A 20,861-nucleotide genomic window follows, 5' to 3' on the forward strand; every position below is an offset into this window, starting at 1 on the left:
AACAAGTGGTTCGCACACAGAACAGGCTCATGAAACGCCCGTCATCCATCAGCCAAAGGTGGCTTCCTTCAACCAACGCCAAGCTCACAGGCCACTGCGGACGTTCCCTTCAACCAAAACCTAGTCAGACGGGGCCTGTTTATGCCACCTTGGCACCCCAACAAAAACACCATGAAATCCACTATTTTATGTACCAAACCCCAAAGTGACAAACTGTGAACGAAATAATGTGCTCAGCTATTGTTTCAAAAGATATTTGATCGACTCCTTCTTAAAACCCACACAACGATGAGTCCCAAGGGTAAGAGATTAATCATCTTTCTCCCAAGCATCACCTCTCCTCCACTCGTCTGAACCTCAGATCCTCCTCCCTCTGTGACCGCCTTCCTTGTAGCCAAGACCTACTTTTAAAGTATTTTGGAACTTATTTTAATATCTGTACCTAATGGATTGAAGGCAATCAAAATTATTATAAAACAGCAACCCCGAGACTCTAAGAAATCCCCAAACGTCTTCCTCCTAGACAATACCCAGCAGAAAGTCTATGAAACTTCTGAATGATGAATGCATATGGAGGATAAAGTAGCATCCTATCACATTCGTGGGGGACAAGCGGGGCGTGCAAATATGTCACAATCTGTGCCTCTGAAGTTTATAATCTGGATGGAAAGGAGACAAACAAGTCACGTTCATGACATGGATTAAAGAAACGAAATTAGTCATAGAAGCCAGCAAACATCGTAATTTTATAGGCACGTAGACATATGGTTAATAAAAAGTAAACTAAATTAACAGAATTATCTGCATGGTAGAATTATGGGTGATTTTCATTTTCTTTCACAGTGTCTAAAACTTGTGCTGCAATAAATACAGTGTATTTTTTGGAGAAAAAGTGATTTAGTCCAAATGTGCTAAAAAGAAGCAGACATGGTGGCTAGGGGCCTGGGCTCTGAGCCTGGACACCTGCTCTTCCACTGACTAGCCAGGTGATCTTGGGCAAATGACCTCATCGCTCCACCCTCCAAACCCTGAGCTGTTTAAAAAAGCAAAGATGGTAACATCATCTTCTAGAGGATGAAACTACAACGTAAGGGCCTTTGCATAGTGCCTGGCGCACAGTACATGCTATGTAAGTGCTATTATTATCCCACAAGCTGGCAGATACGGTTTTGTAAACTGCCGTGCCTAAGAAAATGTTTATGAAATGGGGTGACCCTGAGTGAGAATTTTAAAGGTCAGGGAAGAGAGATTTTCGAAAGGGGACCACCTTGAGAAGGGCAGAGAATGAGGGTGACAAAGGTCAACCCCCTCAGACAAGCAGAGTGGAATGAGGAGCAAACGGGGCCTAGAGACTGACATAAATCCAAAAGTTTTATTTTAAAAATAGCAGCTCCTAATTGGCTCCAGGAGAGAGAATTCGCCACATGCAAACTCATTTGGCTCTTGTTTACCCGCCCCTTTGATTTCCACAAAAATAAGAGACTCAAAGATGTCTTCTGAATGTGTTTCACCGTTTATTGTAGTTTGCGTTAGGAATTGAACAGAGGACATTGTCTGTGGAGGGGGCAAAAAAGGAAAAGAAGAAGAAAGTATGTTTTTGTACTTAAATTCTTCAAAACACTTTATGGTTTCCAATCCTTTTTTACCCCAAAGGAAATTCGAGAATTCAAGTATGTTAAGTGGGGAGCAGTCATACAAAAAGTCTTATGTTTCTGTGCTTGAGTGTGGTTCTGTGTGTGTTTTTACAAGCAGACAGACATCCACATTTCTTGCACTCCATTTTTGCTTTGGTAAGGCCAAGCCCCAAAGGACACATTGTATAAATGACCCCTGCCTCCAACTCACAGACTCAAGAGTTGAGGAGAATTCATGTACCCTCAGAGGATAACTGTAAAGGTTTCGAACTGTCACGTAGCATTAAAAACACTAAAACCCCTTTCCCCCAAAACCATCAGTCGTGTAAGTCCTGATAAACACTTCCTTTGCTGCAGCTGTTCCTTAGATGCCTAACGGGAATCATCGCAAGGGCCAGAGCAACAGGATTCTCTTCATTTTGCTTAGAGTAAAAAAAAAAAAAAAATTTAAAGGGACATTTCAAAAGAAAAAAAAAATAAAAACTGAAATTCAAATTCTGAAAATATCTTGCCTTTTTTATTAATCATGTCATCTAACACCAATTAAAAAAACAAATATGTGAATATGATATAAAAATACGATCCCAGGATTAACACTTTGTTGCAGGCACAGTTATCTCACAGAATATATGTTTGGAGGGCCAGGGAAAGGAGTTTATTTTTGTTTTCGCTTCTCTTAAAAAAATCCACAGCAGTGCAAGTAGGGTCAGGAAGGGGGGAAGGAATAAGATTCTTTAGCAGCAAAATGTCCAGGGTTCTCTAATCACAATCAAATCATATTGGATTTAGGGGGGGGGAAAAAAAGAAAGATGGAGGGGATGCTGCCCAGACGCATTCATCACCAATCACTACAAGACTTCCGTTGCAAAAGTCCCAAACTGCGACATGTGAAGGACGTGCTTTATTACATAAGCGATCATAGGATGTGTCCCTCAAGCTTTTGACCACATTTGTCATTTAAATATATGTACAGGAATTGGGCTCCGCTTCTCATTCAAGTCCCTTCAGATCTCCACTGCTTGGTCGCTCTGGGTGGGCTCGCGGTGTAGTTGCCACGTTTGGCCTCCAACGTTTGAACAGCGTTTTCACCAGCGATGCTGCTTCTGCTGGCCTGGCTCGCCCTGGCTGTTTCGAGCAGAGGATGGGCAAGGGGGACGGTTTAATGATCACTGTTCTGTTTCTCTCTCATCCAGGCGTGAATCTGCTCTTTCAGTTCTGGCACTGAGAAGAGAAAGGGAAGGGTCAATGGTTCGACGGGAGGGCTCCTCCTGAGACATGCCGCTCCGCGCCTCGCTCTGTAGACACGGAAAGTAAAGGCCATTCGTGCCCTCGGTGAAACGAGGCACGGGGAAAGAAACGGGCCGCGAGGACTAGACTTCGATAGTGAAAAAGAGCGAAGCACGTTTTGTGTCTTTTCCAGGAAGCGTCACAAACTACGGAGTTTCTGGATTTGGGACCCTCCCGCCCTGAGTAACCTCCGGTGCTACACGATTTGGGCGCCACCGCTCGGCACGGAGGCGGGCGTACCTGGTTCCAGCATGCTCTCGGTCAGCGTCTGCCGGTTGAAGGGGTCCGTGGGCGAGTTCAGCAAGTGCCGCAGAATGATGGAGCGGTCCATGATGGTGCCCGAGGGCAGCCGCACGGGGTCGGTCATCAGAGTGTCCATCAGAGGGTCTGCAGAGACAAAGCAAAGCGAACGCCGATCTGATAAGAGAGCCGAAAACTGATGAAGACCATAAAGCTCCTCCTAGCCGTGAAAAATAAAAAAACGGATCCACAGGACTGGCAATCACACGGTCCCACGGGGCCCCTGAGTTCGGCAGGCGATCGGGAGTGGCGCTAGGAAAGGCATGCAGGCTGCCGCTTGTAGAGGGGAGAGTCCTCTTTTGTCAGCTGCTGCTGGGAGGAGCGCACAGAGGGAGAAGCCGGTGGCCCAGACAGTGACAGCCGCCTGGAATGCATGCCCTGAGGACGGCTCGGAAGTTTCCTTTGAAAACGCCAACCGCACTGGCAAAGGCAAGGCTGGCCGCACACTCTTCGGGCTGACGTCTGGTTTGAAATTAGGTGAAGGACTTTTTTCCCTTTTTAACTTACAATATGAACTAAACACAGGCAAATGTAATTTCACGCAGTGTCTCGAAAAGCAACCGCAGCACACCATGAAAGAGCCCAGAATGTCTTCTTTCAGTGTGACCGGATTCCAGCTCACTGAAATCAAAGGCCGCAGCCTGGGAAGGGGGCCCACTTGCCTCGGAACTCGTCCGGCGCGTCGCTGTAGTCGATTTCGGCGCGGGCGTTCTTGGCTACTATCTCCTCCACTTTCTCGGCGAGAAGCTTGAACTTCTCTATCGCTATTGTGGATTTGATCCCTGCCTTCCGCATCTTCGAGATAACCTCTTCGAACAACTCTTTGCTGTAGGATCTCTGCGGATGAGGAAAGACGATGTGTAAATACAGGGTAGGTGGAAAGAAGCAAGTTGCAGAAAATACTCCAAGTGTAATCTACTTTTTATTTTCTAAAAAAGCCCGAAAATTATAATGTGTGTGTGTGTAAATACTTTCACGTGGCCATAACTACATAAAGACTGGGGTAATACGCACCAGACCACAAGGCTGTTACCTCTGGGGAGGGCTTTCGAGATTGAGGCAAATGAAGAGAATTTAATAATTTCTGAATTATTTTTACAGCAAACATTTTTTTTTTTTAATTTAAATACTGGAAAGAGAAGGAAATCTCATCTGTTTCAGTCCTTGCAAGGCCGTGTTCTCCAGCAGCATGAGGGGGGTCGATATTTCAGCTCTTTTTCCTGAAGGTGAACATGGTGAAAACCACCCAGCATCGGCCGTCATCCAGAGGGGCATCCCCTGTCCCCCGTCCATCTTTAACGCCCCCTAGTTAAATGTCACCGGCTCTGCTGATGGGAGCGGACACGACTCATGCCTATGAGAGTGTGGCAGGGGGGATGGTTGAGAGGGTGAGGCCCCCCGCAGACCCAGACAGACCTGGACTTCAATTCCGGCTCTACCACCTACCCGCTGTGTGGTCTTACACAAACTCTTAACTCTGCTGAGCCCCCCGTTTCCTCAGGTGTAAAATGGGGGGTAGAGACATCTACCTCACAGGTGCCTAACTCAGGCCAATCACTGCCATTTTAAAATATTAAAGTATATCGTAATTTGCATTTATGGCAAAAACACTGGCCCCCTGTCAATGTACTGACAATGAGGCAAACAGAGGAGAATGATTAAATCTGAGTCTGAACAACAGGGTCATAACCTGAGCCCTGTCATTTCTATCTGAAGATTCACACTAACATCTCTGGTTATGAGGATGAGAGAATGTCTTCCCGTAGAGCGCTGAACTGAAAGTCCTGTCTTGCTTCTTTCCTTTTTTAACTTCGGCTTCTAAGTAAGCGCACATGCTCACCTTGTCCTCCACGCTCACCCACGCCCCTTAGTAACGCGGTGCCACTGCGGGGGGAGGAGAGCAGAGGGACGGGCAAAGTGCTGCCGAGTGTAGCAAATGACTATGTTAATCCAACAGATGCTCGATTTGGTGCCCGCTCACATGAGCCAGGTGAGCCACAGTCCCCATCCATAGGGGACAAATGTCCAAAAGATTGTTGGAATGGCAAAATTAAAGTATTTTGCACAGGGAATTAACAAAGCTTGGGTGTTGCTGCTGAGACAATTTCACCTTCAACTTCTATTTGTCGCAAGTAGCCGTTCTTACGACAAGTAGCCCGTTTGTTAGCCCCATAAAACTTCACCTGTTCTGTTCTCGACAGATGATGAGTGTTTGACCAGCTGACCCGAGCTGGCTTCTAAGTCAGCTTCTCAGACAGCAGTGCAGTGACCATTATCAGAAACCAAAGGGCACCTATCAAGGGACGTGGCATTCGGCCTCGCAGAGCAGCGGCATCAATGAATGGAACAAATATTTATTGCTGCGCTGCTGCTTCATGTCTGATGTGGGTTGGGTCAGAGAAGAAGCGAAGACATTCTTGACTGCAAGGATCTTACAGAGTGCTTACAAAATTAAACGTGAAAATATCTGCAAATCATACACCTGAGAAAGCTCTAGTATCCAGAATATACGAAGAACTCTTAGAACTCAACATCAGAAAAAAAAGAAAAACAAAATCTAATTTGAGAAAATGGTGAAGGACTCAAGCAGACATTTCTCCATAGGAGACGTACAAATGACTAATAAACACATGAAAAACTGTAAAAACTGTATCTGTCCTTAGGGAAATGCAAATTAAAACCACAGCGAAATACCACCTTACTCTCACTAAGGTACCCATTTAAAAACAAAAACACAACAAAATAAAACGAAACGAAATAACAAGTATGGGTGAGGATGTATTGAAACGAAACAAACCCTTGTATGTTGCAGGTGGGGATGTAAAATGGTGCAGCCAACGTGTAATGGTTTGGCAGCTCCTCGAAGAGTTCAACACAGAATTACCATGTGACTCGGCGACTCTCCTCCAAAGTATGTACCCCAGAGAAATGAAAACAGGTATTCAAATAAATGCTTTTTCACAAATGTTCACAGGTGCCCCATTTGTAACAGCCAGAAGATGGAAACGACCTTAATGCCCATCAATGATGCGGACAAACAAATCATGGTCTATCCATATAAAGAAATATTATTCAGCCACAAAAGGAATAAAGTACTGAGACACATACTACAATATGGATGAACCTCAAAAACATTCTGCTAAGTAAAAAGTCGGACATAAAGGGTAACAATGATTCCGTTAATAAGAAATATCTAGAATAGGCGAAGAGGTAAATTCAAAATTAGGTGAAATAAAGACAGAAAGCAGAGTAGTGGCAGCCAGGGCGATGGGGGTGATGACCTAACGGGTACACACCCTCCTCTGGGGGTGACACAGTGCTTTGGAGCTAGGCAGAGGTGACAGCCCCACAACATTATGAATGTACTAAATGCTACCAAACTGTACACTTTAAAATGGTTAATCTCATCTTAGATGAGCTCCACCTCGATTTAGAAAAAGGGACAGACTGCATGAGAGACGTGTGACTGCGACCGGGCTGGTTATTAGTTATTTGAACAGCACGTGGTGCTGACGGACAGCGCTCCGCGAACATGGGCACTGTGGCCCATCCACAGACCTGCAGTCTGCCCGGAACAGCGCAGTCGGAAGTGGCCGCCGGGGGGCTTGCTGAGGCCCCTAAGGCCTCGGCATCTGGGTCCCGGGCGCTCTCAGCTCCAGGGCCAACTGTTCTGCCCGCTCCTCCTCTGACCAGGGGCTCTCTCCTCAGGTTTGTGAGTGTAAAGCTCAGTGGCTCTTTTGTCGCCTCTTCTGGACACTAGCTGTCAGCCCTTTCAGTACACACAGAGAGAAGTCCGTTTCTTTCCCTGCACAGCTACCATTTTCTTCTTCTCTTGTCATCCCAGGAAAACTAGACATATGAGACCAAACCAACAAACAAGGCCAGAGCTCCCAAAGGAGAAAATAAGCTTCCACCACCTGTCTTCTGGAGCTTTCTAGCTTTCCATCCTTCCTCCCCCCAACCCTCCAAACATTCCAAAATAAGCAGGTCGTCAGGGCCCGAATCAGCTTATAGCCAGTATAAATGGAAAATGCCCAATAATCAGGACAAACACCACTCTGGAAAAGGAGCAAAACAACGCACTTAAAATGTGAAAAAAGTCAGACACGAAAGGTGACAGATTATATGTTTATGGGTTTCTCCACCGTGTCACTGGCACTGCATGTGTTTGCTTCACGCGTCTGGAGAGCAAGACTCTTTAGACATCTGAGAAGACCTATGTGTCATTGTGCATCACACAGGTGCCACCACAGGCCACCACCACAATGCGCAGAGAGAGGCAGCTGGAAGCACCCCTTGGTTACCCTCACCACCACAATGTGCAGGGATTACCAGGCAGTGTGGACGTTTCGTTGGTCGCCAGAGAGAGGCAGCTGGAAGCACCCCTTGGTTACCCACTTGGCTGGGTGTGCTGCAGCCATTTACACTGCACATTGTGTGTTAGGTGCTTGTGATGAGGCAGCCACAGCAAGACCTACCAGGAGAAGAGGGAGCACTCACTAAACGACTCCTCCAGCCCTCACAGTTCTAGGACTTTCCACACCCTGACCTCTGGCGGGGCTAGAGAAGCCCGACCTTGGCCTGCCTGCTGCCCAGGGCGGATGACAGTTCCCTGGCTGGGGGGCGTATCCATGTTCTTCCCCTCACTGCGGACTGCGCCACTTATGTTCCATTCCTGAGCACGTACAGAGTTATAGAGTTGCGGGTGAGAAACACTGTAGCATCTCTCCAAAGTAAGCGCACATGCCTAACTCCGTCCTTTCCCATTACTATTTGTCAAAAAACTGCTAGAGACACGTGTGGTTTCTTTCCACTGCAGGCTCTGTCAAGACCACATCTCTTGTTTATAGCCAAAAGTACCTGTATAAGTGACGACTATCTCAATAAAGTTGTTATTTAAAAAGAGTACCTACAATTCCTTCTAGAATGCCTACTGATGCTTCACCTGAAATGTAACGTGTGGAACCGAATGTGTGAACAAAGATGGAGAGACAGAAACAAACATGGAACTTTCCAGGCATTTTAAGTGGAGGGCAGAGAGGCTGAGAATATGGATTCGGGGCCATATGGCAGGTGGGAACCCTGGCTCCACCCCCACTAACCTCACGCAGGCCTCATTTAAAATGAGGGCTCTAACTGAACCTACATTGCAGGGGTTTGTGAGGAGTGAAGGAGAGCAACCATGAAAAGTGGTTAAAAGTTGGTATTCGGTTAATCAACATTAGTTACTTTACGTTGAAATGATGCCAGACAGAAGAACGCGGAGGGAGGGGAGGCCGTTGATGAGACAATTTGCAAAGTCCACAGCTGCAGCTGGACCAGAGTGGCAGCTGTGGGGCGAAAACACAGAACGGATGTGCTCGCAGGGACACGAGGAACGGAGGGGAGGAGAGAAGGTGAAGACGGCCATCCGAGGTCTGAACCTGGAAGACCATAAAACAGCAGCAGCACTAGAGCCGGGGACGTGGGAGGAGGATGCGGATCCCCTGGGAAACCGAGCTCTTTCTGGGATGGTGACAGAGTTGGCAGGTGAGGCCTTAGCAAGGTCCTGGGCGGGGAACTCGGTTGGAGACGGATCTGGGAGCCGCGTCTGCTCTTCACGGCCAAAGGGAGACAAACCACTTCAGTCCCGTCCACACCGGACGCATCCCCGGCCACAGAGGTCGAGCCTTCCATTTACAGACTCGAGATTTCTCAGGCCATATTTCGAAAAGTATCACCTTCCTTGATTTCAAGGGTGGAAAATCCAGGACAGATGGACACATAATTGCCAGGAAACCCATGGAGAAGCAAACTCAGGCCGCCCGGGTCAGCAGCCTGAATCCGATGCCCTCCGAAAGGGGCCGCTCCCTTGACACTGACCTGGTCGTCCGCGATGGCTTTAGCGAACCGGGCACAGTCCAGCTGCAGGTAAATATCCGTCAGTTGGTCCAACAGCTTCTTGGGTTCGAAGCCGTATTTCTCCGGGTTTTCGACTTTCAGGTCGCGGCACTTGGGACCACAGAGCTGCTGAAGGTTGAAGTTCAGCATTGCGGCCAAGCGGGGTCCAAGTTCCTAGGAAATCACAGGGTAATAGGACAATTCATGCTGTTGAGACAAGCGAGAAGGACCAGAAACTCCTATTTCAGTGGAGGAACAGAAATGGCTGGATTAATCTTCGAAGAGCCCCTTATAAGTGCTGTGTGTCGTAAGCTGAAGACGAACATATTCAAAAATTTTTTTACTCTCCATTTCTAATCCAATAATTCTAAAACTTAACAGAACATTGCAGATTGGTGGAATATTTATAAATACCAACAAAAGGCAACCTTTTCTATAAATTCGTGCTTTTAATTATTAAACCAAGGATCACTTAAAATTCGTTGAGAAACACATAAAAGGGAAAAAATTATTCATATTTCCATTATCGTGATACAAGTCATGAAAATTTCTGAGTATGCTTTTTCAGCCATCATTTTACGCATTATTTTTGTATAAGTAAATTTCAAAAGCCCCTGACAATTCAGACAGGATGCACCACTCTTATTTATCGAGTGCAAAGAGGTAGAAGATAATGCAAAAGAAGAGATAAAATTTATATCCTGAAGAGTCTTAAATATAGCCAGGGAGACAAAGCAAACCTAAATGAAACAACTAGGAAATAATTATAATGCAATAACCCACAAGATGACACAGCACCTACTTCATTGGGCATACACGGCTTTAAGCAAACCGGAACTAGGCCAATCTGGCTTAGAGTGTATTAGAGAAAACGCTGGCCATCAAAAAGGAGTTGTGACAGCTTCTCTTTAGGTAACAAGGTTTTCATTAAATGTAATGACTGGATTTATACAACTCCAACTTAAACTCAGCTTTCCAGGAATCTGCTTTTGCACCAAGTACTCCTGTATTTAATTAAGAAGTTAAGGAGTGGTAAGAATAGGACCGAATTGGTAATGTTTTTTTTTTTTGAAGTGGGAAAGTTTTGAGCTTGACGGTTAAGGTGAAACGGAGCAGCAAAGGGAAAGGAAACGTCAAAGCAGGCACAGACGCAGGCACAGACGGGCAGGAGGCGACAGCCAAGGTGTGCAGATGGCTTAGGAACTATGCACAGGCCTTGAAAAAAATTAATTTTAATCGACATGAAAATATCAAACTCAGCTTTCGATAATTTCAAAATTGAAGAATTTAGAACTACATATAGGCTTCACGATAATTTAGTCTTAAATAGTTTTTATCATTTCTACCTTCTAACAATCGAATAGCACTGCCGTTGGAGTCACGGGGCAGAACATCAGAGCAGGGACCGGCAAAGTCCCAGCTGCAGGCCAAACATGGCCACACTCATTTGCGTACGTGTTGTCCGTGACTGCCTCCGCACCGCAACAGCCAAGCTGAGTCACTGGGACAGGGACCGAGTGGCCCACCATGGCCTTCGCAGGTAAAGTTTAAAGAAATCCCATTTGCAATGCTTTGGGGAAGCAAGTGCTTGAACTCTCAAGTGTAAATCAGCTGCAGTGTCCTCGTGCTTTCGATGGTGAGCTCGTGTACTTTCACGTTCCACGGCTCTTGCACTGAAATCTGTTTATGAAGAGACGGGAAACGAAGAGGGGAGAGAGGAGACTCATCTCCTGAGCTGCACACAGGCCAGGGCGTGGGATAAGGCTGGAGGTGGGAGCGAACGGGGAAATGGAGGGCACACGTAGTGAAAGCACCTTCCGCTGTAAACTTGTCTCCGTGTAAGCGAGTAAGCACCAGACGTCAGGCCCCTTTCTTGCCTTCCTCACTACGCTTGTTCTGGCCACGCCATGAAGCTTCTAAACTGTGTGTGCTTGGGAGGTGGGGGGAAGAGGGGGTATGAAGGGGTAAAGGGGTGGGATGGGGTTGAAGCGAAGCGGAGATCTTCAGTTATGTCGCTCAGTCTCAGTTTCAGAGACAAGACCCAGGTCTTCATTTTGACTTTCTCTGATCTATCATAAGCCCTAATTAGGGCTCTCAGTAACCTTTGGCTTCTTGAGTATAACAAAGCTCCAGCTAAGAGAACCAAAGATCTTATGCATTATCATTTCTACTTAGTATACTAATTTCCAACTGATGTTACCTTGTGCTTTTCCTGCAAATGAAATATAGGAATTGATAATGATAAAAAGATGTCACAGTTTCAACATTAATGATCCACAGGGCTGTCTAAGCAGAAAGTGAAATCGGTTCTTCTGGAAGTGACCGTTTGCTGACTTTAGTCTATCAATGGTGGTGTGTGTACCAATTAGCCCAACTGGGAACACAATCAGTAACAGAATTTCACTCGTCAGTGACTGTGATGCTGAAATGTCCAGGATTTCAACAACTATATTTAGTTCTAAGTGACAGAATCTGAATGTGGAATCCAACAGACAAAACAAACAGCCAAAGTTTCTACTCACCGGTCGGAGGAACGGCTTCTGGACCTGCTTCGTGAGGATATGGAACATGTCCACGGTTTCCGTCGCCAGGGCAAGATATGACCGTGAAACACGCTCGTCCTGAGCGAGCTGAGACTGACGGGCCTGCTGCTGATCCTAGGAAAATTGAGCAAATGCCAAGCAAACGTCAGTCCTCGTCATCAGCTCACTAACACGCCGAGTGTGACGGAAAAATACGGTCAGCTCATCACTGGGAAAGTGCATGAGAACGCTGACTCGGAGAAATGCCAGAACGGCCCGCCCCGGCGAATCCTCCAGCTGACTGAAGTCTCTTCCTTTCGGCACCAGAACTCTAGGACTTTGAGTAAGGTGACCTCGGCACATATATTTAACTGATGTGAGACTCAGTTTCCTCAATGATAAGCGAAGTCCCATCGACTTCCAGGCAGGGTGAGCTAAGGATCTTATGCTGTGTCTTTGTTGGGTGCTAACGAAGGACAGTTCATGTCCCTTAATAACAACGTTTACTTAGTCATCATTAGTTTAAAAACACATGATGTGTCCAGCTATGGCATGGAGGCCTACAGGTTGTGCCCCCGTACCAAGTGCCTGTGGACTGCTAAGCTTTTGGGTTTTGTCTTTCTGCACTCTTAGGCTGTCACCCCGTAAACTGTCAGCATGCTCGCCTCTGGCACCATCCGCCTCCTTCCATTCTGCCACAGGCTAGGAAACAAGATGACAAGGTGGATTTGACTCATGGGTAAAAACGGGGGACACTAAGGGCTCTGAGATGGAGAAGATACAGAAACAGCAGTAAAGACTTAAGTTCTTACATCTGCTCAGAGGTGGTTTACTTTGTGTTGGGGGAGGAGAAACACCTAGAACAGCTGAAGCTGCAAATGAGTCCCCTGGGTAAGTGCCCTCGGAGTAAGTGCTCGCTGGCGACTCTGTGACAACACTGGGTGACTCGTCCACTGCCCCTTGGTCAAGAACGAGCCGACTGAATGAAAGGCCGAGCCAGGGGAGGCATAAGAGCAGCGACGAGACGCGCCTCTGTGCGCGCCTGGCGCCCCACTCACCGGTGACTATTCCCTCGCCCCTCTGCGGGCCAGCCCCCCTCTCCTCCAGGCACTGCAGAGAGAGTGCAGAAGGTGACTAGTGGGGCTCCCCGCCCTCATGGAGCTTAGAGTCCAGTTAGGGAGCCAAGCAACAAAGAACCCCCACCCAGATACAGAGGAAGTCTGACAGCGACGAAAAATAAACCAGGGTAAGAAGAGAGGCGTGTGCTGGGGTCAGGGGATGCTGTTCTGGAAAGGGCAATCAGGGAAGGCCTGTCTCAGGAGGTGTCACTTAAGTGGCTGTCTGAAGGAAGCGAGTTGGCAAAAATCTGGGGGAAGACAGTGCCAGACAGAGGGAACAGCAAGCAGAAAGGCCCTCACTTGTCAGAGGAAGAGCAAGGAGGCAGGTGTGCCTGGGGTCGGGGGAGCAAAGGGTCGGGGGGAGGGCCAACACCGTGGCACCCTCGGCTGGGGCTGACTGAGGAGCAAGCCGAGAAGGGTCCCGGCAGAGCGGTGATAATGAGCAGGCCGCTCCTCAGCGGCCTCCAATTATGGCAATGTCAAGGTGGAGGCCGAGACCAAACAGGGGCCAGCTGCAATAATCCAGACCAGAGATGGCAGTGGCCCGGAGGCGGGCGGCCAAGGTCAGAGCTGGATATCCTTTAAAGCCCAGAGGTTTTGCTGGGAGGAAGAGGAATCAAGGAAGGTGGCAAGGTGCTGAGTGAGAGCAATCCGTGGGCTGCAGCCGTCACCGAGACTGCGCAGGCTCAGAGAGGAGATCTGGAGGACAACAGTGGGGGTTCGGTTTTGGACCAGTCAGGTGTGAGACACCTATTAGACCACCAGGTAGAGAGCAGATCAACAGCCGGTTACAGAGTCAGGAGAGACCTGAGCTGGGGAGACACAGTCGGAGTCTGTAGAATCCAGGTATTTAAAGCCCTTGGGTAGATGAGATCACCTAGCAGCGATTTTTCAACTGGGGGCATCAGGCCACGTGTGGGAGTTTCTGGTTGCTTAACAACTCGGGGAAGAGAGCATGTCATTGGCATTTAATAGGCATGAGCCAGAGATGCTAAATGTCCTGCAATGTACGGGACAGTCTCTCATAATAAAGAATCATTATTATATCAAAATTCTACTACATTCAAAATACCAACTAGCACCCTCAGTGAGAAGCACCAACCCAGGGAGCAAAAGAGAAGCGAAGCCTGCGGGCTGAGCACTGAGGCTCAGAGGGCGGAGAGAGAGGGAGCCGGTGGGGAGGTGGGAGGCGGAAAGTGACTTCAAAGTCAGACAGCAATGATTTCTGAAACAGCACTTATTAGATTTATGCCCTTTTCCCATCCACTAACACAGATGGAATCAATAGTATCTGTTCAGTCGTTCCAAACAAATGCTTTTAAGGACTGACTGTGGACAAGATAATGTGCCACAGACCCGAATCCCAACATCTAGGGCATAAGCTGGTCCAAAATATGCATCGCAAGTGGGAGCTCCAGAAATGCAGAGGAAGCAAGAATCTGCAGCTACACCGACTGGGGAAGACCAGCCATGAGGGATTATTTGGACAAGCCCTTACTCAGAGAATGGGCAGGAATTTAATGTGCAAGAATAGAGAGCAGAAGCTTCTGGGCAGGGATGTCTCAGGCAGATGAAACAGGAGCGAGCCATCCTGAGCGCCCTCTGCAGGCCAGTCCTGAACTACGTCCCTGCCACCCACCCGTCTCTTCTCATAGCTTTCCTGCAGAGGAGGAACTACCTCTGGTTTGTGCTCGAGGAAAGAGAAATTAAGAAACTTTTAAAGTGTAGCAGCGTCAGTTCGCAAACCCAGGAGCCCTGGACTCAAAATCTGGGGGCCATTCAACGAGGCCTCGTGTGTTTTCTCAGCACGTTCTGCAAGGACACAGAACTGGTCCAGACTGGAGCTGCCTGCCTGCAATGGGAGGTAAGCCTGAAGGTAAGCCTGGAAGGATCCCTTAGTGCCACCCCGGGGAGGCATGGAGCATCAGACCCAGGCGGATGCCACCGTGGGAGATGGGGGCTGCGGGAGCAGCTTTTGCAGGCGCAAGAGCAAAAGTTTAAGGTGTGGTTAGAGATGAATATGAGGGCAGTGGGGAGGATGGGCTCCAGTGGGTGCCAGTATGGTGCCAAGGAAAAAGAAGAGCACGCCTTCTCTCGACAATACAACCAGAGGGGGCTCAAGGAGCGTGGCGGCGTGGACACAGGAGATGCCCGGCACTCGCGGACCCTGGGCAAAGCCCCCCGAGAAGCTGGAGTTTGTAGTTTAAGCACGTTGGCTAGAGCGAGATGTACAATTCTCCTCAAAGCTGCCAGAACACGTGGGATGAAACCTTCCTGAAATGGGCCTCACTATCTTATGTTGAAGGTACTTTTCGATTCCACAGCATGAGAACTTTGATGATATTTTCATTTTATGATTGCTACTGCAAGTCAAGAAAAGTTAGCCCTCCCCACTTTTACACGAGAACGCCTACTGGAAAGCAGTTCGGATTCGGAGCCTAACAGTACCGGGAACAGAAGTAACCAATACGTGAAGTCAGCAGTAGCTGTCACGGGCCTAGTAACTGACCAGGGAACCATCTAAATGGCTGCAGTCAATGTTGGGAGAGGCAGCACGCTGTCACTGGCACAGCGTGAATTTCTCATGGAACCTGGCAAAACAGGCCTCGTTTCCATTAATAAGTGAATAGAAAAAACCAAGATCAACTGAAAGGAAAAAAACCCAACAGAACCCTGAGTGATTCACATAGTTGCTTAAAGATCATGTGAACAAACTGATTCTCCCCTAACAGTCAGAATTCTAGAGATGTTTCCTAGTTACCTTCATAAATCCTAATGGGCATATCTGGACAACAAACACTCTTCTGCAAAACAAAAAGCCTTTGGAAAGGCAGAACGAGTTTTCCGGACACATTTGGAAAGACTTCTCAACTTATGTCTTAACTTTAGGGCAAGTTTAAGTTTCCTCTTGCCCCGAACCCGGGATGTAGCCTCGTGGAAGCCCAGAGGAGGAATCCCACGGGCCTGACCCGGCCGGATCCAGGCTGTCAGGCCCGCACGTGCAGCCTCCCGCAGAGCTCCGCCGCCCGGGGCCCACGGCAGCTTCCTGCGAGGCTGTCCCGGCCCCTGGACTGTGCTCACCCGGGGCAGCTGCTCCCACTGCTCTTTGTTCTTCATCTCCTCTTGTACTTCGTGGATCCGCTTCAGAGACTCCAGGCTTTCGTCAAGCAAAAACGTCGTGTCGTTGATCAGCATGTTTATATAGCGAACAAACTGCTTCCCGGAACTGAAAAGGCAATTACACGGGACATGGTCACACATCTGCCCGGAGCAGAAAGCCACAGCCAATCCTGGGGAGAACGGGCCTCGGTCCAAGGGGCCGAGCACGCCGCCCTGCAAGGCTGCCGACCTTGGTGCAACCCAAGTTCCGCGGAGATCAAGGGTAATTCTCTCCTTCTGTTATTCTTTCTAATTAATCGTGATAAACTCATTCCAGTCATGTGCTGGAGCCATGGTGCATGGCTCACTAGAGCCAATCGCTAATATTGCAGAGTTTTGTGAGCAGATTCCCTTGGCAGCTTCAATTTGGCAACAGTGGAAGTATTCACACCCCCAGAAAACCAGCAAATGCCGATTTTTGTTCCTTTAGAAAACAGGTTTACCGGCACACCCCTGGCTCATCCCCTCAATGATTTTAAATAGAGAAAACATTCTTCTGGAATAGAAAATACACTTAAACTCACCAAGATATAAAGAAAGCACAAATAATTACCCACATTCAAGCGGCAAGAGAACCAGTGATACGGTTATTATTATCAGGAAAGACGCACTGAAGAAAACTTGGCAGCTGTAACACTGATACAGCAGGACATTAAGTCACTTTACAGAGCTCGAAGCTTTCAATCTATGGAACTGTCCTGCACGTTGTCTTCTAATGGACGGACTTGCCGGTGAACTCAGATGACCTGACCTATCTGGGTTAGCCTTTAAGTGCCAGATTAGTGAAGAATAGAAACGACTCATCGGGACCCACCACTGCGTAATGAGGGGCGGTAAGCCCAGGCCTGGGTGGAATGAGTTCCTATGGACCAGGGTGGGTCCCTGAGCTCCATGCAGAGCAAGCTGTGCCCCTGCCTGGTTTCCCAAGCTCCTGCCAAGCTTCCATTGGAATATAATTCTGAGTATAAGAGCAGTTCACAGAAACAAATGATTAACTCAGAGAGTTTACTTTGCAGAAGGCTATTCAGCAGATGGTTGGCCCACTGGTAACATGTATATTATTGACTAGTAACTCAGTTAACAAGTGACAACTAAACTTGATCAAACAGCTAACAGAAGCTGTAAAGGATCCAAGCAGATGGGATAAATTTCTCCTCAAGAATAATTCAGAGTTCAACATTTTCATCTACCATTCTTTTTAAAGTACCTTTATTTTTTGAAACATAATTTACATAGAATTATGAATGTCCAGGTGCAAGTAGTTGCTGAAATTTCAAGTAAGTAATGAAAAGTCCCTAATCAAGGTTTAGGGCCTTACTACAAAGAATAACACTCAAATGACAACCACAATCCAACTGCTTCTAAATCGAAACTCCTCCCAACATTTCTAACTCTAAAGCTTGGTATGTCGTATCTAAGAACACTACAAGATCTCATTTTAGTAATTCTGACAACTTTATTTAACACTGCAATCATAGAAACACCAAATACACTTGTGACATCATCCCAGAATATTTATAGATTTTTTCTTTAGGTATATCATTCTCAAAGAATCTTGAAAAATCTAAAGTTCAGTGACGTCTCGCAAGCACACTTAGACAACCCTGCTGCCATTTAGAGGTACCACCTGGAAAAACTTAAAGGCAAACTTAAAGGACGCGGAGACCAAGCAAACAGTCAACAAGAACCCAGCTGTGGAAGCTTTTAAGCAGCCACTCTACCTGTGATTTGCAAGAGTGCAAGCTGTGACATTAGCGGCCCAATACTCACTTGAACTCCTCCATAAAGGTGCCGTGGTGAGCTATGTTTTGCCAAAGGCTTTTAAAAATGGTGCTAATGTGATAGCGAATGGTGAACTTGTCATAGAACTCGCTGGTAGCTCCAGTATGCTCAACATCTAAAAAAAGAAAGACAAAGCGATGGAAGGATGTATACTTTCTTACCTTTTAAAAAGCAGTCATTGTGGCTACAGTGTTACTGAGTAAATACGAATCTGCAAATTCAGAGCTGAAAATTGCTTGGTGTCACTGGGATAGCATCCATTCACCAATGACCAGAAGCTGAATTGTCATACCTCCCCCAATGTGAGCTATTAATTTATAGAAATTTCATAGCACTTCAAATGAGCATCCCTGAACAGAAAAAAAAAAACTGGGTTAAATTTTATTAAGGGTCATGTACCTATCGAATGTGACTATTATTTTAAATACTTATGAATTAGGGACATTTTTAAACATGTATCAAGTAAAGCAGAGTGAGTTCCCATGTACTCATCACTCATTTACTGATTTCCAACATCCATGTACCTATTAAATTGGAACAAAGGTCAAACTTAGTGATCCAAATGACAAACACCTTGAGCTTTAGAAATTCCTGAATTCATGACAAATTTTAAAAAGAGGGAACCTGTTGGGAAAGACAAGAGGCTTAAGAAAAAGATGTTTAAAAATGTAAAATAAGATGCCATTCTTCACCTATCAAATTGGCAGACATTACAAAAATGATGATACTGAGCAAAGGTGAGGGTTTGGGAAAACAGACACTATAAATGTAGGTTGGACTGAATGGTGAAGCAACCTCTTTAAGGCAATTTGACAAAATGTATCACAAGCCATCAATATGCCCAGCTCTCTGACCTACCAATTCTATTCAAGAAAACACATACAGATGAATGGGTAAAGAAAATCTGATATGTGTATATATACACACACACACACACACACACACACACACACACACACACACACACACACACATATACACATACACATATAATAACCATCAAAAAAAATAATAAAATTTTGCTATTTGTGATAACATGAATGGACCTCGGGGGCAAAATACTACACGAAATAAGTCAGACAGAGAAAGACAAATATCATATGATCTCACTTATCTCACTTATATATAGAATCTAAAAATAAAACAAAAACTCCAATCAACCAACCAAACAAAAAACCCACTGAACTCATAGATACACAGAACGGATTGGTGGTTGCCAGAGGTGGGGGGTGGGAGGGAGGGGTGGGCAAAAGGGGTGAAAGAGGTCAAAAGGTACAAGTTCCCAGTTAGAAGTCAGTCATGGGGATGTAATGGTGTCTATATAGTACTATATTGTCACCACTATTAATAGTACTATATTGCATATTTGAAAGTTTCTAAGAGAATAAAAGTTCTCATCACACAAAAATATTAACTAGACTTATTGTGTTGATCTTTTTGCAATATATACAAATATCGAATCAACACCTGGAACTAATATAATGTTATCTGTCAATTATACTTCAAAATAAAAGGCAGAATCTTCTTCTGTGACACACAACAACAAACACCCAAGAAGAAACACAGGCACATAAAAGACTGATCTTCAAGGAAATTCACTAAAATACTATATATTAGAGAAAAAATATAAATCATCCAAATGCCCAACAGAGAACATGAGAAAATATCTGTACATATAATTAAATCAACTGGGAAGATATAGAGTAAAATGTTAACAAAGGTTCTGCCTTTAGTACAGAGATTATCAATGACCTTAATATTCTTCTTGGTATTTTCTATATTTCCCAATGAATACATTTTTTGTGATTAAAAAGTTATTTAAAAAAATAAAAGGAATAAGAGAATTAGCACCTACCATACAAAGATCTGAAAATACTATGTATAACCATCAGGTTAATCTTTCTTTAAGATGAACTAAGTGTAATTTTATTAACTATAAAGAAGTGTGAACTGAAGTGTGGAGAGCTGATTTAGCATTGTCGACAAAAGAAAGACACCAGGGTGGGGGTGACGCAGACAGCCTCTTATACCCTCTAAATTGCCTTTTTTTTTTTTTTAAGGAAAGGCAATCCTTGGTTGACCTCATAGACTGCAAGGACCATGTCAGCTTACAATCCCTTATTTTTAATTTTTTAGGCCTACAGCACTTGGGCTTCCTAGGTGGTGTCCCATCCAAGTACTAACCAGGCCTAACCCTGCTTAGCTTCCGAGATCAGACGGGATCAGGCTTGTTCAGGGTGGCATGGTTGTAGACTAAATTGCTCTTAATACCTGCACTGTATCCCAAACATAGCGAGGCTAAGTAACTACTGTTAACTCATGAATATATATCTCTCCCAACATTTAAAAATCTTCACTTCTAATGTTCCCTCAAAACTGCTTCAGCTCGAGTTCCAATTCCCAAGTCTTAGTTCTAAGAGGCCTGAATTGAACTAGACTGCTGCGGACCTTACTACCCCTTCCCACTGACCGCAAGTCTTGCTGCCTTCCTAATGGACTCACTAAGCTGCCCGGGCCTCAGGGCCTTCATACTTGCTGCCCCTTTCGTCTGCCACACTGTGGCTGAGATCCTCTTATGGTTCACCTTTTGTCTCATTTTCAGTGTCACTCTGAAGTCATCTCCTCAGGAACCTACCCTGACTCTGCTTCTGAAAGCAGCACCTTCTCCCATACTCACCATCTGAAAGCACCTACCTAACTTACTGGTTCAGCGTCTGTCTCCTAACTAGAACGTCTGACCCATGATGGCAGGGATTTTGACACTTTCTTTGTAGCGCCCTAGCATCAAAGCCAGTGCTGACACACAGCAAGAGCTTCATCAGTATTTGCTGACCTAGTGATTGAATTTACTTGGGCCAATGCTGGCTTTGCCGAGTCAGATCAGCTTGGGGAAGAGAAGTCTTGGAATAAATCTTGGTTATCAGTGTTCCTCCAAGTTCTGAGTAGCTGAGTTTTGAGAGCTGGTCCTTAAGGAACTGACTGCTGTGATACAAATAAAATATTCTTATTTTGAAATCTAATTTTATTTTTGAAACAAAAATTTGATCTTAAGCATTTCTTAAGCTAGAAAACTCTGGGGCGTAAAAGACGGGCTCGTTCCTTATTCTAAACCCTCGCTCACATCTGAGAGTCAGACGTGTTCAGGAGTCAGGACTGAAGTCAGCAGGACTTAACATGCA

At 46.0% G+C, this 20,861-nt stretch overlaps 1 protein-coding gene and 1 pseudogene across 3 annotated transcripts in view; both read right to left on the reverse strand.

The window, feature by feature from the left end:
• Positions 1-1,492: 1,492 nt before the first annotated feature.
• Positions 1,493-20,861, reverse strand: part of UBE4B (ubiquitination factor E4B) — a 109,290-nt gene continuing 89,921 nt past the window's right edge. For all 3 annotated transcript variants that reach the window (XM_015591380.2, XM_006914372.3, XM_025048557.1), the window contains 7 exons: positions 17,671-17,797; positions 15,823-15,967; positions 11,624-11,758; positions 9,084-9,275; positions 3,884-4,058; positions 3,162-3,308; positions 1,493-2,855 (listed from right to left, as the gene is read on the reverse strand). In XM_015591380.2, the coding sequence (XP_015446866.1) occupies positions 2,794-2,855; positions 3,162-3,308; positions 3,884-4,058; positions 9,084-9,275; positions 11,624-11,758; positions 15,823-15,967; positions 17,671-17,797 (983 nt within the window). In that variant the 3' untranslated portion in view covers positions 1,493-2,793. The remainder of the gene's footprint in view (positions 2,856-3,161; positions 3,309-3,883; positions 4,059-9,083; positions 9,276-11,623; positions 11,759-15,822; positions 15,968-17,670; positions 17,798-20,861) is intronic.
• Positions 19,818-19,936, reverse strand: LOC112481840 (annotated as a pseudogene).

The sequence above is a fragment of the Pteropus alecto genome, unplaced genomic scaffold, assembly GCF_000325575.1.
Source record: "Pteropus alecto unplaced genomic scaffold, ASM32557v1 scaffold125, whole genome shotgun sequence".
Taxonomy (NCBI): Eukaryota; Metazoa; Chordata; class Mammalia; order Chiroptera; family Pteropodidae; genus Pteropus; species Pteropus alecto.